Source organism: Pteropus vampyrus, unplaced genomic scaffold (genome assembly GCF_000151845.1).
Source record: "Pteropus vampyrus isolate Shadow unplaced genomic scaffold, Pvam_2.0 Scaffold5, whole genome shotgun sequence".
Classification (NCBI taxonomy): domain Eukaryota; kingdom Metazoa; phylum Chordata; class Mammalia; order Chiroptera; family Pteropodidae; genus Pteropus; species Pteropus vampyrus.
This window is the reverse complement of record NW_011888786.1, coordinates 8,738,623-8,756,618: the sequence shown is the minus strand read 5'-3', so window position 1 is coordinate 8,756,618 and position 17,996 is coordinate 8,738,623. Positions and strand designations below refer to the sequence as shown.

Genomic DNA, 17,996 nt, shown 5'->3' with positions numbered 1-17,996 from the left:
GTGGGGGGTGTGCGTCCATAACAGACTCCGAGTGAGCTTGAGAGCAGTAGCAGTTTCCAGCTTCCCTTGCCTGCCATCTTCATTGTCAGACTCAGTCGAGAGACCTCAAGGGACCCCTCCCGCCCCACTTTCAGACCCACCATTTCCCCACATGGTCCTGCGGTGTCTCCCACAGAATTTCTCTCTTGTAACAAAAACCCCAAAGCCATTTTTTCTCCATGGTGCACAAACCACCTCTGCCGGAAAAACTTGATTTTGCTGGAGGAACCTTGTCAGTTTTTCTCAGCATCTGACACAAACTGATTACAAAGAGTCCTATCTCCTTCAGAGCTGGTTCCCTAGTCCAGGGGTCCCCAACCCCTGGGCCATGGACCAGTACCATCCATAGCTTGTTAGGAACCAGGCCACACAGTAGGAAGTGAGCGGCTGGTAAATGAGCTAAGCTCCATCTGTATTTGCAGCCAGTCGCCAGAGCTAGCATCACTGCCTCAGCTCCACCTCAGATCATCAGCCCTTAGAGTCTTATAGGAACACTGGTGCCAAAAAGGTTGGGACCGCTGCTCCAGTCAGTTCTGAAGCTGCAGTGTTCCACCCCAGGGACTCCAATGAGGACCAAGGAAGGCTGCAAACGACAGCCTAACAACTCTTGACTTTCTGACACAGATAAAGTGCTTGATCTGGCTAGAAAATTAGATAACCCCCCGGAGGAATGCATCCAGAATGACCAAACTCATTTAACCTTACTCACGACTCCTCCCATCAGCACCTATGGATTGACAAGAATGCAAGTCACTTGGTTAAAAACTCGAGTCCCTTGGGAACTTTTGTAAGGATGCTAAGCTGGGAGGCTGAGGTTTGTTGCCTCTGCTCCGCAAATATATGCAAAATAATAATGATTATGATAATGATAATATAACAGCACTGCTTATAGAAATCTTTAAGATTAGGTTTTTGATTAAGAAGGCTTAGGTTTTATTTTCAAATATTTTATAATGAATACTGATGTATCTTTGTCCTGTTTTTGAGCGCATGCTGGGTTTGTGTTCTTCGTAATCATTGCTATTTATTATTGTTTAGGGTCAAGGAGTAAAAAAGAACAGAAGGCTTGCCTTAGAGCTGATGAAGAAAGCAGCTTCCAAGGTAACATTTTTGCATATTGTAGAGGGGAATATTTACACCACACATGCCCACTCTCACGAGTCTAGAGAGTAAATGGCCAGTGTCTCCCTACGAAGCCTGGAGTGGAGAGGGAGGGGTCCCCAACATTGCAGCATTAGTCATTTTTGAGCTACACACATACAGAAACCTGCCACAATGCAGACAGCAAAATTCAAAAGCTGAGTTTACCTTCAGTCAATAGAATTCGGGCCAATTTTGTTGGAAGGCTGAAATTATAATCAGGGCTGCCCTGATAACAAGCAGCGGGGGCTCCTTGAAAGTGAATGGATATAAATGCTATTGAATTAGGAAAATCTAAAGCCTAATTCCTTTGAAGGTTAACCCTCTCACGTCCAACGCCCACTTGCTTCTCCTCACTTGATGAATGGAGCTATTTATTAAGTTTATTGCCGAGTATAGGAATTATTTTGTTTTTGTCAATGTTTACTCTTCAATGTTATCTTCAAATCAGCTAGTTTCAAAATAGCACTACAGAAGTTATGTCACTTGTGAAGGGACACACACACAAACACATGCATATGCATCCCTGCATGCAAACACATGCCCAATGCATGTACACCCACACATGCACACTCACGCACACACATACAAATTTACAAATAAACAGAGTTATAGAAACCATTGTCATTTCACAACACTAGCAGGCCCTGTATGGCCCTTCTGGCTCTTGCATAGTCCTCTGTCCCCAAGGCTACTAATGTTTGCCCTCTCATGAAGACTCCTAAGTGACCAGGCTGGTCTTCTTCATTCCCCTTCTTTAGGGAGCGTGGAGTGAGAGAGCCAAGAGGTGTTCCTCCACCTATGTGGCATCAAGAGGGCATATGACTCAGGAAAAGGGAACCCACGGAAGTGCCCACCAGCTCCTGACCCCAACACAAGTTATAGGCAAAAATAAATAAGCAGCTTAATGTTGGTCATTGAAGAGATTGGTTCCAGAGTACCCTAAAATGAGGCAGGGGTGGGGTTTCCTGGCAGGTGTGAAATTTGCATCTCTTTAGCCATTCTGGTGGTGAACTGGTGTCTAAGGTGCTTTATTTTGCATGTATTGTTAGAGGAGCTTAGATGAGTATTGGGGGAAATGCAGTTTTATGCCTGGAGTAGTCACATCTTTGAAAGTGTTATATGATTCTCATTCATTCTGCAAGGAGTTGCGAAGCCCCTATTCCTTGTCGGTCACTGTGGGGAAGGGTGCACATAGTTTGATTTTTGGAATTAGCCAGAAGTCACTTGAAGGCAAATCTGTTAACTGAGCTGTAAATGTCCAGAATAAAAGATGAATATTAAGGGGAAAAAAACAAGATTTCTTATGAGGTTCCTGAACTGAGTCCAAATACAATTGGTAAAAATGTTCTGTGGATGTTTTGAGCAGCGACAGGTACGTTTGCATAAGCCAATGGCCTCTGGAGGTAAGGCCTGCCGAAGCAGGGCTTTGGATATGTCCATTCTGTAGACTTGTTCCAGGGCTGGCTCTTGCCTCATTATAGTATGGCCTGATCTATTACGTCATTGAAATGCGCTCATTCTACAAGACCAATCAGGAGCCTGGGACCATGCAAGGCTCAAGAAGAATGCCTCCTCTATGACTGCATTCACGGCACTGACTCTTTCCCAAGTGTCAGCTTTCTTGGGGGCCTGAAAATCTGAACCCTACTATGGATCCTCGGGGTGTAGGATTTGGGTTCCATTTTGTCAAGCATCTGCATTCAAGCGTGGCTTTCATTCATTTATCAAATATTTGCTGAGCACTTACTCTATGCAAACATTAATATAGGTGCTTGGGATACAAAACAAAGCCCCCTGCTCTGATGGAGCTTCTATTCTAATGGGCTTTGTGAGTCTCTTTCCCCTGGTCCTCCTGACACCTGGATTCCAGCATCAGGTCTGGGTGGCGGAACCCTTTAGGAGCCACGCAGACCAAAACAGGCTGCAGGCTGAGATCTTGGCATCTTTTTTTTTTAAGGGATATCTGGTCTTCACTTGAGAAGGGGGAGGTGACAGAGACTTGGTTCCGCACTTGGACTCTAACTTAACAAGTCTCACAGATGCAAGGGCACTGTTTTCCCCTCGAATCCTATTCCCCCTGCTTGTTCATGGTCCTTTGGGTCTGGCAGGAAGAGAGGGATGAGAGCACTGAATGCCCAGGTTTGCACACACATCTGTGCAGGGCACCTGAGCCTTCAGCACCCAGGCTGGAGGCTGCCAGTGGAAGCAGGCGGGGAGCATCTGGGGAAAGCAGAAGAGGCCACCTGAGAGCGTGAGTCAGCAAGAACAAGGCAGTTTGAGACTAGAATCATAGGAACCAGCCCTTCCCCGCTACCAGCCCCAGGTTCAGAAACAGTTCTGAAACCCTCCTCCCTTCTCCACTATCTTCCTCGGCTGCCTCACCCCCAAAGCATGAGGCTAAGCAGTCACAAAGCACCTGTGCTCTGCAAGTAGGATGTTGCAGCTGCTTCCTTCCGAGGGTTTGCTGGTGTTCAGGGCAGAGTGATCAACCGATGGGCAGACAGGTCACCGAGAAACCGTCCCCACCCATGCAGGTTCCAGGCCTCCTGTCGCAGTGGCGTGCTCGTGGATTTCAAGGGCGCTGTCGATGCTGCAGTTAGAGGCCTTTTGTAGACAAGGGCGTCACGTAGAGCCCAGAGGATCCGAGTGATGATTTGGGGGCCAGCATTGCCGCTGAGCTGGAAGCAGGAATCCTGGCAGCAGCCGCGTGAAATCCACCTGGGAAGGCTCTGAGGCTGGATCTGTAGCACTTAGCTTTTCTTTAATGCCATCTGCCCTAAGAAAAGAGACAGCAAATGTTTTGCTCAGATTCAGGCAGAATACTTTCACAACGATTGATTCTCTTCAGGTTTCTTTTTTTTTTTTTTTAATAGTAATTTCTTTCTTGTTCTAAAATCCAGGGGTTGCATCAGGCAGTCAACGGTCTGGGATGGTATTACCACAAATTCAAGAAGAATTATGCGAAAGCGGCAAAGTACTGGTTAAAAGCAGAGGAAATGGGGAACCCAGATGCATCATACAATCTTGGGGTCCTGTATCTGGATGGCATTTTCCCAGGAGCTCCTGGAAGGAATCAAGTGAGTAGGATGTGGCCAGCTGGGCAGCTGGTTGGTTACTCCATCATGAAGACTTTGTGAAGGTGAACTGTGTACCTGGTCCGGATGAGGCCCCGTGGGTGGTACCAGCACTACCTCGTCCTCAGAGAACTAGAGTCTAGTCAGGCAGATAAGATAGTGAAGGGCAAAGGATGGCATTTAGCCAAGTGCCAAGCGTATGCTAATTGGTATGACTCAAACAGTTCTGGAAAGGGGAGATGCTGAAGGCCAGCGCAGTCAGGCAGGCTTCATGGAGGAGGGGCGCTTGAACTGGGGAGGGAGAGGGAGACGATACCAGGTGAGAATGAGCGAGAGACCGAGAGACGGTGCAGAGATCAATCTTAGTGGAAGCAAAGAGAGCTGGGTTCAGACAGGGTGACCTGATGTGAGAAGAGATTTAATAATAATGAAAACAACAGCGATAATCTTTAGAGTTTCTTGAGTGTTTCTGCTATGCTCGACACTCACAAACGCTTTACATGTGCCGTCCCATGTCACCCCAACTACCCACTGGAATAGTTATTATTTATCACGTCCACTTTACTGAATAAGCAACCGAGGCTCTGAAAGATTATGTAACTTACTCGAGGTCATACCCTTCGTGGAGTGAGGACCTGGCTCTTCATGTGAAATGGAAGCTTCTTGTTATTAATAATAATATCGATGATGATAATAACAATGCAAGCACCATTACATTTAACAAGTCATTGAATGCCTGTCCTATGCCAGGCACTGAGCATACGGCTGCAGACAAAACACTATCTGCTCTTGGGAAATTTACATTCCAATGGGGGAGAAAGACAATAAACTATTCAGCATATAATATGAGGGTGTTATGGGGAGAAATAAAGCATGAGGCGGACAGGGAGGGTGGAGATTGGGGAATGTTCTTTTTAAAGGAGCTCAGAGAACGTCTCTAATAATGTGACATTGTACAGACTTTTAAAGGAGTCTTGCAGATATCTGGGAGAACATTCCAGAAAGAGGGGTCAGCCAAGGTAAAAGCCCCGAAAAGAAGCTTGAGGAACAGCAGGGAGGCTGGAGTAGCAGCAGCAGGAAGCAGAAGTACTAGGAGAAGGAGTTAACTTCAGGGAGGCAGGTGCCCAGGGCATTGTGACAACTCAGCTGCTCCAAGCAAGATGGGAAAATACCTTGCAGCTTTGGCAGGGCGGGGTAGGCTGTGTTTTAAAGGGCTCCTCGTGGATAGTAGCAGAGACTGGGCTTGAAGGAGACAAGAGTGGGAGCAGGGGTTAATGCACTGAATCCAAGTGAGATAGGATGGGCAGTTTCAGAAGAAGGGCTAAGATGTGACTGGATTCTGGATACGTTTTGAAGGTCAGTGTGACAGGATATGCTGAAGATTGGATGATGTGAGGTGTGAGTGGGGAGAGGAGTCAGGATAACACCGAAGCGTTTGGCATTTATTGAGATGGGAAGAGTGGAGGGGACAGTTAGTGGAATGGGCAACACCGTGGCAGCAGCAGATCTGAGGGTGGAGAATCGGAAGATTCTTTTTTATGAAGCACCATACTAAGCCTCGAGAATAAGTTTCCTCATTTAATCCTCACGACAACCTTTCATACTAGGTACTATCTGACACCACATTTTTTTCAGTTGAAAAAATCAAGTTAATCTCTCAGTTGGGAGAATAACTACCATGCCCAAAGTCACACAGCTGGTAAGGAGCAGAGCTGGGATTTGAACTCAAGCCTGTCTGACTCCAAAGTCCATGCTTAAAATCATTGGTTAACTTGAAATGCCTCGGAAAAATAATAGTAATCAGTAGAATGTATCCCCATCTAAGTGTTTTATTTTGTTCCCCTCTATCTCTCTCTGATTACATGTAAGGCTGTATATTTTTATGCCTTGCAAAATTCCTCCCACACATCTGGGAGAGTGGACTTCTTTTTACTGTCATTTTTTAATTCTCACCTTCCTACGGGAAATGCAGTTTTTGTGCAAGAGTTTGAGGAAGGGTCTTAAGCAAGGTTTAGAAAGCAAATGTCTGAATTTTCACTTGGTGTGACTTCTGACACAGGCTTGTATCTTGCTGGCAAAGGTTATATGAGGATCAAATGAGGTGACAATGATATTTGTAGTTACATGTTGTCTTATTTGTTGTGTAAACCTAACCAACACAATAGCTGTAGTCGAGGTTATCACATCCAGAGGCCGGCTTCTGTGATTGGCTATCTTTCTGGAACTTGACTTGGTTTTCTTAAAGATATCAGAAGTTATAAGCCTGTGATGATATCAGGCGTTAAGTACCTCACCCCACCTTGGCTCTGGTGAAACCAGCCCAGCCAGGAGGATCCCTCGCTAAGGAGAATGACGTTTGTTCATCTTTCTGCACAGACTTTAGCTGGTGAATATTTCCATAAGGCTGCACAAGGCGGACACATGGAAGGAACCTTGTGGTGTTCTCTCTACTACGTAACAGGCAACCTGGAGACGTTCCCTAGAGACCCCGAGAAGGCCGTTGTGTAAGCATCTGTCAGATGTTGTGTATGAAGAGAAAGCCATCCGCAGTAGTCCCTGTTATCCTCAAGGATACATTCTAAGACCCCTAGTGGATGCCTGAAGCCGCGGGGAGTCCTGGACTTTACATATACTGTGTTTTTTCCTTTATATACACACCTTTACGCTTAAAGGAAGCACATTATGGCTTCTCTTGGGCACATCCAAATTGCCAGCATCACTACTCTTGCATTTGGGGGCCATGTGTAAGTGAAATTAGAGTTACTTGAACACGAGCACTGGGATACCATGACAGGTGATCTGATAACTGAGACAGCTGCTGAGTGACTGACGGGTGGGGAGCTCTACAGAGTGGAGGCCCTGCACAAAGGGAGGGTTCACGTCCCAGGCAGGACAGAGCAGGATGACACGAGATTTCATCACACTGCTCAGAATGGCACACAATTTAAAACTGAGATATTGTTAATTCTGGAATTTTTTACTTAATATTTTTGGACCACAGTTGACCGTGGGTAACTGAAACCTCAGAAAATGAAGCCGCGGATAAGGGGGATTACTGTCCTACGGTCAGCATGCCTGAGAAAACGAAGTTCTTTTTTTTTATGTACTTTTTAAATTTCATTTTTATTTTTTATAAGTTTAAAAACTGATATGGTTCACAAAGTTTAAAGAGCCAAATAATTTAACAAAACAAAAATAAAAACAAAAATTTAATTACAAGTTGAACTTAACTTGATAAGAAAACAAAAAACAAAAAAACAAGAAACCTCTGGCTATTCCACCCCAGACTCTATTTTCTGCTCCCCAAAATAAATTACTTTCAACTTCTTATTTCTTTTTGATTTGCCTCTGTCACTAAATAACATACTTACACCATTATTTCTTGATATTTTCATTATAGGCCTTGTCTAATGATGTCCCACTGAGAAAGATATAGATTTCTTTCACTCTGCCACCTCCTGCTACCCCAGATTCACACTTCCTGCCCTCTCTCATCTTCCCAATGAGTATATCATTATTTTAATTAGCTCAGCATCAGGAATTTACATTATTATGACCATTATTATCACTTGAGCCATGTGACTACCATGACTACTTTTTATCTCTTATGTAACTTTGTGTTTGATGTGAAATCATTATATTTTATTGTTCTTTAGTTGCATAGCTTTCTGTGTTCTTACCATTTTCTATGTACCTGATCTTCAAATTCTCCTACAGTTGTCTAAATCTCTTCTCAGTATGTCCGGACCCACTAGGTATTCTATTAATTTAATCTTCTTGATGTTGTCTCTCCGGGAGTCTTCGTTCAGGACAGAGATGCCCTCCTGTAATTAACTTTGTCATCATTTGGGGAGTCCTCTTTCCCTTCATCTCTGTCTCTTTTGGTTCTCCTTGCTGGACCCTATTTCTTCCTCTGTCTGGTTTACTCCTACATTTTAGTAGAGCATATCCTATAGTAGCTTCCTGAAGTACAGTGAACAGGAGGCACATTTTCGAAGTCACACATATCTGATAATGTTTCACAGGGGTTGGCAAACTATGGCCCACAAATAACATGTGGCCTGCCATCTGTTTTGTATGGCTCCGAGAACTAAGAATGCTTCCTTCTTTTTTAAAGGGTTGTAAAACAAACAAGCAGACAAACAAAGAGGAGTATGCAACAGAGACCATGTGTGGCCCTCGAGACTTAAAATATTTACTATCTTGCCCTTTATAGAAAAAAAGTTTGCAGACCTCTGCTTTAGACCAACCTCACACTTAGCCTGGCTCCCCAAAAGGTGTTTTTCATGACATTCAAGAGCAAATCCAACTTGATCTGAACCCAGTCATGAAACTTATCTCAGCAATGAAACTTGAGGCTTTTTATCATTGTTAATTAGGATATTTTGTGTGAACATTCATATATTTCATGGATTTTCTTGTTATCCTTCTCTCGTTGATTTCTAGATTAATTACTCTGTGATCAGAGAATATATTCTGAACGATGTCAGTCCTTTGAAATGTGTGAAGGCTTGCTTTATGAGCAGCATATGGTCAATTTTGATATATGCTTTATGGTCTCTTGCAAAGAATGTATTTTCTGAATTCGTTGGGCACACAATGTTCTACATATATGATCAATTACGTCAAGTTGATTAATTATGTTAGCCAGATCTTATAAGCATAAGCTTTCTGATGTTTTTTTTCTGCTCGTTACATCAGTTATTGAAAGAAGTTGGAATCTCCCACTATGAATCTGTACTTACCTATCTCTATCAGTTGTCAATTCTGCACTATATATTTTGAATCATGTTATTTGTTGGGTCATAGAGATTGCGAATTGTTTTGCCTTCCTGGTTGATCCCTTTATCATGTTACAATGTCCTCTTTATCCATGTTGATGGACCTTGCCTTAAAGTCTCTTATTTTTAATGTTAGCAGTTATACCTGCTTTTTTAAATCAGAACTGGCATGTTCTGTCTTTTTCTATCCTTTTACTTTTAGTCTTTCTCTGTCCTTATTTTTTGGTGTGTCTCTTATAAGCAGCATATAATTGTTTTTTTTGTGTATTTTTTATTAAGTCTGACAATTTTAGTATTTAGCTCACCTAATTATGTAAGGTAATTATGTATATATTTGGTTTTAAATCTACCATTTTACTAATTATTCTCTATTTGTCCCACCTATTTTTGTGCCCTTTTTCTCTTTTCTTGCCTTTCCTTTGTGTTAATCAAGTATTTATAAACATTATTCTATAATATACATAACTAACAAGCTAGTTATGTATTCTTGTAATATCTATCCTTTTAGTCATCATAAATCTAAAGATTATGACAGACTAGTTCATTATCAATAAACTCCAAGATAAACAGGAACAAAACAGGGAGACCTTATAATAAATCGGTAAACATATTTTAATGGAGAGAATACTAGAACGATTGGTAAAGATGATCTTTTTCCATATTGGTGGATATTTTTCATGAGGAAAATTTCATGTGTTTATTTCCATAAATGACACCTCCTTAGCATTCATAAGAAAGAGCACTGAACGCAAAGCTCTCAAAATGCATCTTTCTTTACCTTCTTAACATTCAGTTCTGGTTTGTTGCTTTATAAAAATTCGAACAAGGAAAATATTCCCCAAGTGGGATTTATTGAGATCATATGAAGAAAAAAGCAATTATTTAATTTGCCACAGTTCGGATATTTTCTCTTCTCTTTCCTTTTCAGATGGGCAAAGCACGTAGCTGAGAAAAATGGCTACTTGGGCCACGTCATTCGCAGAGGTCTCAACGCCTACCTAGAGGGCTCATGGTAAGCTCGGGACCCACGTTGCCGTGAACTCTCTTGGCCCTGACCTTTCAATCTGTCACTGTAGTCTTAGGAGATGGAATCTTAAAATGCAACCAAGAAAGCAATTTGCAGAGAAATCACGGCCTCTCAGTAATACTATTCAGAGTATCACAGACTGATTGGCTGTTGATTGGAAAACATAGCATTTCCATGTTTAATTATACACAAAAATTAGTTCTCTAGGGGGAGCATCCACATTCATCAAGTTGAGAGACATGTGAATGTGTTGACTTCCCTTCAAGCTTGTTTCTCTTGGTGTCAGAGTCTGGAGACAGCACTGGGGATCCTGGCTCACCCTCTGCCTCTCACTAGCAGGCCACAGAAGGCCCAAGATTTCCACCTTGTTCATGGGAAGAAAGGAAAGCAGTGTGTTTAGGGCTCAGGCTGCATCCTTGCATAGACATTTTGCGGTATCTTCCGTGGCCAGGCACCTGGGGTTGCTGGAAGTCCCTCACGAAACCTCTAACGTCACAACCAGTCACACTCTCCTTTCTCACCTTTTTCTGATGATGCTAGCAAACCTCATCCTGTACTTGCTGGGATGAAGAACAAACACCCTGTGGTACCCATTGTATGTGAAGACTTCCAGTTCCTCCATTTGCTGTTACTTGATTTTACACATAAGGGCACATTTCTCCAAACTCTTCCTGACTTCATCATCTTATTTTCTTCTGCCAGTCCTAGCATTCCATCTTACTTTTCCCTTGGGCTACATTTTCTTGGCTGGTTTATTGCCTAAATGATCTGAGTATTTCAGCAGTAACTAAAAAGGCTATGCAAATCAGCACATATCCCATTGGTCTACTACCTCAAAGACATTAAATCAGACTTATCATCAATCATATTTTTATTTGAACCTTAATTAAAAATTAAAACATAAGTCCAAAAGAACACCATTTTCTCCTTTGGTCCATGGGTGCCTGTGTAATCAACAGACAGCATCTCAGTGATGGAGATTTTTAAGTTAGATAATGCAGGGGAAATGAGCCCAATGAAAAAAGCACCAAATAAAAACGTGTATTATCATCATCCTGTGAAAGTTAATCTGTGGCTTCACTTTGCATGATAGGAAAGAAATTTTTAATGAAATTATTATTTTCCAGTTGATATACCTTACAATTTTTGTGCTGTTTTGTCTTGTTTCCCAAATGAGCTTCAGTTCATAAAACTCCCAAATTTGACTTTAACTCCTTCTCTGCCCTCATCCTCCGAACTTCCCACCCTTTGCTCTCCATAAGCTTCTTAGAGGGGAACTATGCATTCAGATGTCAAAATGTTTTTATATGGGGTTTTCCCAAAGGGAGAGCACATCTGTAAACACCCCCAGTACACACACACACACACGCACACACACATGCACACACACATACACACCCTGAGATGTCTAACATTTTTTTCCATAAAGAGAGTATCTCTTAGTAGCTTAGCTTTCTTGCCTACTTTTGAATTTTAACACCACAAAGCACTTTGACATTTAAAAATTTGCTGTGAAGGTCAAGGTGAATTAAGATTTTTGTGGCCTGCTGTCTTTCGTAGAATATTCAGCCACAAGAGATTGATTTTGGGGGGGATGGGGGAATTAAGTGTGTTCTACACTGTGAATTTGGGTTCGGTTCAGCGTATTTTGCTGAGTGCTCTTACATGCAGGCACCTCGCCATACGCTGCAGGGGGCGCCACGAGTAGGGCTTGGGGAAGTTTTCTGCTTAGTCTCCTTCATGCTGAACTGCCTGCAGCTTCTCACAAGGCCCATGTTGTGTCTGACCTCTGGGCCTTTGCACTTGCTGTTCATTATGCCCAGAAGTCCTGGCTGACTCTTTCCTCCCTTTGTTCCTTCCATGGATCATGATTGCTTTTTACTTGTTGATTGTTCTGTGATTTGTATTCCAGTGCCTAATACCTAGTGGCACCTGGAAAGTGCTCAGAAACTACTGAGTGAATGAATTAAGCCAAATAGATGGAACAAATATAACCTAAGCACTGTGAACAGTATATGAAGAGCATCAGCAATTCCGAGGAGGAGAGATGCTATTTGGTTTGGGGGACTTAGGCCACCCTTTATAATGGAGGTGGCAGATGATATGGCCTTGAGGGGTGGGTGGAATGTCCACTTAGCCATTCAGGGAACCGCGTTTCTGGTGAAGGGAATCACAAGAACAAAAGCAAAGAGATAGGAAAATTCTGGGAGTGTCTAGAAAATTAAGCTACCAGTTTACCTTTAGGGTAAGATTGGTAAAAGAGAGTGAAAAAATCAAGACCAAAGAGGTATGCTTTATGGACTTTTGAATGGCAGGTCGTACACTTTTTACTTAATTCGTGGAGTAGCAGGGAGCCAGCAATAGTTTTGAGAGAGGGTGGTTACGTGACAGAGCTGGGTTGTGAGATGCTTAACCGAACGACTGTGAATGATCGTGAAGAGAAGGGGGAGCCCGAAGGGGCGGGGGAGGTAGTGAGTTAAGAATCCAGGCAAAAGGAGCAGAGCGTTTGAGATAGAGAAGCGGCATGAATCATTTGAGTTGTTTGTTCTTTTGTCATATGATAGTTGATACATGTGAAATACTATGATATATATGTAGGTTCCAAAGCATAACAGTCAAACAAACACCCATAAACCTACCACCCTACTGAAGAAAATGAACTCTGAAAGCCCCTTTGCGTGTCCCTCCCAGATTAAACCCAATTCCGCCCCCAGTACCCAGAAGTAACTCTCATCCTGAATCGTGCTTTCTTTACAGTTTTTGATGTATGTGAATATATTAATCTATCTAAGCAATAGATTTAGTTTGTCTTGTTTCTGAGCTTTATATTATTAGAATGTTATTATATATGATTCTTCAACTGCTTTTTTAAAATAAACATTATGTTTCTGAGATTTATATATTTTGATGCATGTTCCTGTAGGTCATTCATTTTTGCCCCTGTCATATACCACAATTTACTTACTGGTTCTCATACTAACACATATTTGGGTTATTTTCCATTTTTTTGTTTTTAAAGGCAATGTGGCCATGAACATTTTTTTATGTATATCATGACATACAGAGGAAGAGTTTTTCTAAAATATAAACTTAAGAGCAGTGACACAGGGTAGGCACATGTTGGAGTTTACAATGCCAATTGCTTCCCAAAATGATGGTATCAATTTATTCTCCATCTATAAATTTCTGTTTCTCTACATCCTTGCCAATCTTGATGCTGATGCTAAGTTTTGTTACAGATAAGTCTCAATCTGAATTTGAGGCTTTTCTTCGTATCAACAGAAAGAAACATCTAGTACCCATTACAATGGGAGAATCTTTGTCAAAATATATTTGAGGCAAAGTTCTTCTATCTCTTTCTTCTCTCCAAGCCCCTATACTTGTCCCAGGGGTGAAACAGAAAATACTTGAGTGTGGCTTCCCCACAATGTGACTTTTTTGGGCACCATTTATTTTGCTGTAACAGAACTAAATCATCTATCAATGTCCCAAGTCCATCCCCTCTTTACATTTTCTGCAAGTGAATTTATTCTGGACATTATTTTCAAATTACATGTGTCACTTTGATGAGCCTATGCTTTTCTGTGTTGTTCCAAGATTTATATGGGATTGCGTAAAAGAGAAGCATAATTGAGAAAAGGGCTTTTTGCTGTCCAGGCATAATGCAGAAGATAATATTGTCATGCCTGAGGCTGTCCTCGGACACCAGAAAAGTCAGCTAAGAAGAGTCCATCTGTCATGTTTCATTTCTCCCTGACTCACCCATACATGTATTTTATCTGTGAACCACACGTTTTTATTGTTCTTTGTCTTTAATACACCCAAATACTTAACCCAGGAGGTTAGCCCAATTATGGTGGGCTTGAGGCAAGACAAGCAGGCATGCCAAGTTCCAGCCGAAAGAGATTCACCTTTTTGCAACAGAGCAGGGGTCCTGAATCCCACTCCAGGATTGCTATTCATCCTTCCAGTTTGAGCTGCTTCAGGCATTGGCAGAAAAGAGCACAGAGAAAATAATATAATTGTGTGAGAACCTGCTCAGAGGTAGTCAGATTCACAATTTGCAGCCAGCAGCCTGAGAATTGATTATTAAGAAGCATCATTAAAGTTCTATAAATATATGTGCCATCTTCGAAGTGGGGGAATAGCAAATGTGCCCCTAACTTCATTCTTTGTATTTCCTCCTCTCTGCGTCCACCCCGCCCCACCGCCATCAGAATGACTGTCTTGGGGACAATTTCACTTTAGTGCATTGGAAATGAAACTCGAAGCTCTGGTTGGCTTCCTAAACCTTGAGGAAATTTCAGGAAAGGCAGTACAGTTTTGTGGCTCGTCTTTGGGCTGCCTGCAACAGCAAATGTTGAGGAAATGTTTTGTTTCATGAATATGAGCATAGAAATACCTATAATTAATGCTTTCAGGCAATTTCTGTTGAAACACAGCTAAGTAAGAGCCAAGCGCTGGGAGGGAGAGCAAATGCGGATAAGGTTTCTACAGAGGCGGTGTGTCTCAGAAGTCTTAATAAGCTGAGAAAGTCTGGTCTTCAGTGTTCTGACCTTCGCCTACAGTTCACTCTTTGCTATATGAAAATGAATGGTGGTGGAATCAGCATACCCTGGCCTCTGAACATTGCTTCTGCAAGATGGAAGACAGAGGTGCATTTCTGTTCAGTACCTCATTGACATCAATGTTTTTAGACATCTTTTTGATGGATTACAGTGCTTCCTCAAAGGAAATGCTTGAGGATTCTATGAAATTTCCAATACAGTAATTGGGCGGTGGAAGTCTTCCTAGGAACTTGTTTCTCCCTGCTCTCCACCACCATCAAACTAACTTTAGAGATAAGATTTTGCTTTATAAAATTTATCATAGTGATTGTTTTATAGGGAGTGTCAACCTTGTGCCCTCCCTGCCCAAATCCTAATAGTCTGTCTTATTGCTGTCTAAGAAAAACTCAATTTTGTTACATTTTAATAACATGAGTCACATTCTATCCGGTTATGGCAGCAGGGGGAGCCAGCTTGATATTTGACCTTGGACTGAGAAGTATACACCATCCCTCATTCGTCCCTGAGGGAAACAGACATTGGTGTAAGCCTGACTGACTCCGAAGACACTTGAGATTATAAGACTTTTGGAACAGGATCATATTACAGAATGACAGGGACTTTCTGCTGTACCTCCCTCTCATACCCTCCATCTGCTCTGAGGATTCTTGTCACCACACATGATTTTTGCAGTTCATGTAAGAAAATGTCTGGGCGTCTTATGTGGTGGTTTTGCGGCTGCAGTTGTGTCTCGTTAGCTGGCTTGCCTATCCAGGGGACACTGCTTAGCCAGCCTTGTGTCTCTTTAGGATGAGTCATGGCTAATTGGTCGGCTGCCTTGGGTGTCTCAGAGACCAAGAATCAGCCCACTCAGCAGCCACGTGGCCCATGACCTGCAATATGTCTGATTGAAAGTCTGCTGTCCTAATTTGACTCCCTAGTCACCTCTCTCTGTCCCTAAGGGATAGTCTGCCAGAAGCAGCTTTAGCAGTGTAGAAAAGATGATTTCAGAATCTGCTTCCCTTACTCCCTCTAACCCACCCTTCCCCCTCCTTCCTTCATACTACTTCCTAGATGGAGCTAAAATTAAGAGTTCTTAATGTCAACTACTTAAAATGAAAAATAAGCTTTCAAAACAACCTTTTATAGTTAAAATAAATGTTTACTCATAAACTGGGTGACACAAAGAAAACAGAGGAAATCAGATAAGTCAAAAGTAGAAAATAAAAATGACTTGCATTCTCACCAGAGATAAGTACTGTTAGCATTTTGGTAGATAATTTTTAGGTTTTATTTTTTATCTACGTATAAGTATCTGTGTGTATGTGGACATGTGTGTGTGCAGATTTATTTTTGTTTCACGAAAATGGAATTGCACTGGTTTTTATACTACCATTTTTTTTTCACTGAGTAAAAAATTTTGCATAGCCATCTTTCTGCCACAACGTTTTTAATGGCCTCATTGGAAAGTGGCTACGCCGTAGGTTAATTTAGTCACTGATTTTCAAATATTTAAATTGTTTCCAGTTTTTTTCCCCCATTCTTTTAAACAGCTCTGCCATAAATTCTCGCCACAGAATCTTTGCACATGTCTCTAATTGTTTCTTTAGAATAAACCTTCATGGGAAGAACCGTTGGCCCAAGTGGTCTGTGCAACTGTAAGACTTCCCACATTGAGCCATTGCATTAATTAGCTTAACCGCTAACAGTGGTTTTAGGAATATGTCCATTTCCCCAACTCCTGGCCATTATCCGTGTTATGAATCGTGTGTCAACCTGTCAACAGATGAGAAGTGATCTCTCATCGTTTTAATTATCGTAGTGTCAAACATTTATCTTTTCATGGGTGTTTCTGACCATTGCTCTCAAGCCCCTGGTAAACTGCCTCTCCTTTGCCAAACTTCTAATGTACCACAAAAGCTCGACTTTAAGCCCATTTCAGAATCCTAAGCTCCATAAAGCCTTTCACAAAACAGGACTCGAAATCACGAGAGTTTTTCTTAATACCACTATGTCCTCTTAAGTGAGGATGGAAGAAATCAAGGACTGAAGGCTAATCGACAACCCAGCCTCGTATTCGACCTGCAATTCGGCCAGTAGAGGTAGCTGTTGTATCAACTAGCTCCCAACCTTATCTGTCACTTCAGCCTTAAGATAGAAAATAAATCAGTGCATGCAGTAAGTATTTTTAACAACAGTATTTATTTAAAAAAAAAAAAAAACCTCATGGCTTTGTGGTTTTAATAAAAAAAAAACTGCTTATTTCATGCCCTTCTATTTGAACATCAAGCTCTCTGTGAATATTAGTAAACGCTACTATATGAAATTTATTATTAATCATCTATTTTTAGGCACGAAGCTTTGCTGTATTATGTTTTAGCAGCAGAAACTGGAATTGAAGTGTCACAGACAAATTTAGCCCACATCTGTGAGGAGAGGCCAGTAAGTAAATGTATTCTTCTCAGAATAGATGTTCTAAGGTTAAGGATGATGAATTGGGTTTTAGGGAGGCAAAATTAGTCACTTGGCCAAAATATGAATGAATTAACTTTTTCTCCCCCTTCACCTCCTTAGGACCTGGCCGCGAGGTACTTGGGTGTTAACTGTGTTTGGAGATACTATAATTTCTCTGTTTTCCAAATTGATGCGCCTTCATTTGGTATGTATAGAAAAACAGGTGCTCAATTGAAGCATTGGAGGCTTTTAATCTTTAGTAACAGGGAACATCTAACAGCTTTGTGTGAAGTGTGATGTTGCTAAACAATTAGGAAAGATAGTGAAAATCTCTGCTATTAAGATCATGACCAAACTCAATTCTCAGCCTCCTGCAAGGCATGTCTCCTCGTCCGTTGTCCATTGTGTGCTTGGACCTACCATTTCTCTGGTCAGTGAGAATTCAAAAGAGAACGCTATCGTGGAGATTCTCTGAGCCAGTGGTTTGCCTTTTCGCCCTCACATGTATTCCCTATCTTCCTGTGCTCTGTTCTATGTGGTAGGGGGCTACTCGCCAGGAACTACAATTCCCAGACTCCTTTGCTCTGGGGCTTCTGATTAGTTTCAGCCACTGGGCTACCCTGACAGGACATTGAAGGCTGGCGGGAGGGGAAAAGCCCAGGTGTTTCTCTCTATGCTTTGGGCCCGCCTGAGTCTCTGGCAGTGGCTGCTATTTCCGTGGTCCCAGCTCCTGCCTGGAAGTCCCTGCTCTATGGTCTCAGCTGATCCTTAGCCCAGATATGGTAGTAGCTTCCTGCATTGCTGATGTCTGGGTTGCCTGTTGTTCCCCATTTGCCTTTTCGGCTTTTCTTAGCATGCCCTTCCAGTGCTGAAATCTCTCTTTTGAACTGCCTGACGTGGATTCTGTTTTTCTGATTGGATACTTGAATGA

The 17,996-nt window shown here is 42.1% G+C and overlaps 1 protein-coding gene across 2 annotated transcripts in view; it reads left to right on the top strand.

Annotated features, from left to right (window-relative positions):
• SEL1L3 (SEL1L family member 3) overlaps positions 1-17,996 on the top strand; it is a 93,514-nt gene that overhangs the window by 61,427 nt on the left and 14,091 nt on the right. For both annotated transcript variants that reach the window (XM_011365406.2, XM_011365397.2), the window contains exons 14-19: positions 1,078-1,140; positions 4,083-4,259; positions 6,633-6,760; positions 9,966-10,049; positions 16,963-17,053; positions 17,186-17,270. In XM_011365406.2, the coding sequence (XP_011363708.1) occupies positions 1,078-1,140; positions 4,083-4,259; positions 6,633-6,760; positions 9,966-10,049; positions 16,963-17,053; positions 17,186-17,270 (628 nt within the window). The remainder of the gene's footprint in view (positions 1-1,077; positions 1,141-4,082; positions 4,260-6,632; positions 6,761-9,965; positions 10,050-16,962; positions 17,054-17,185; positions 17,271-17,996) is intronic.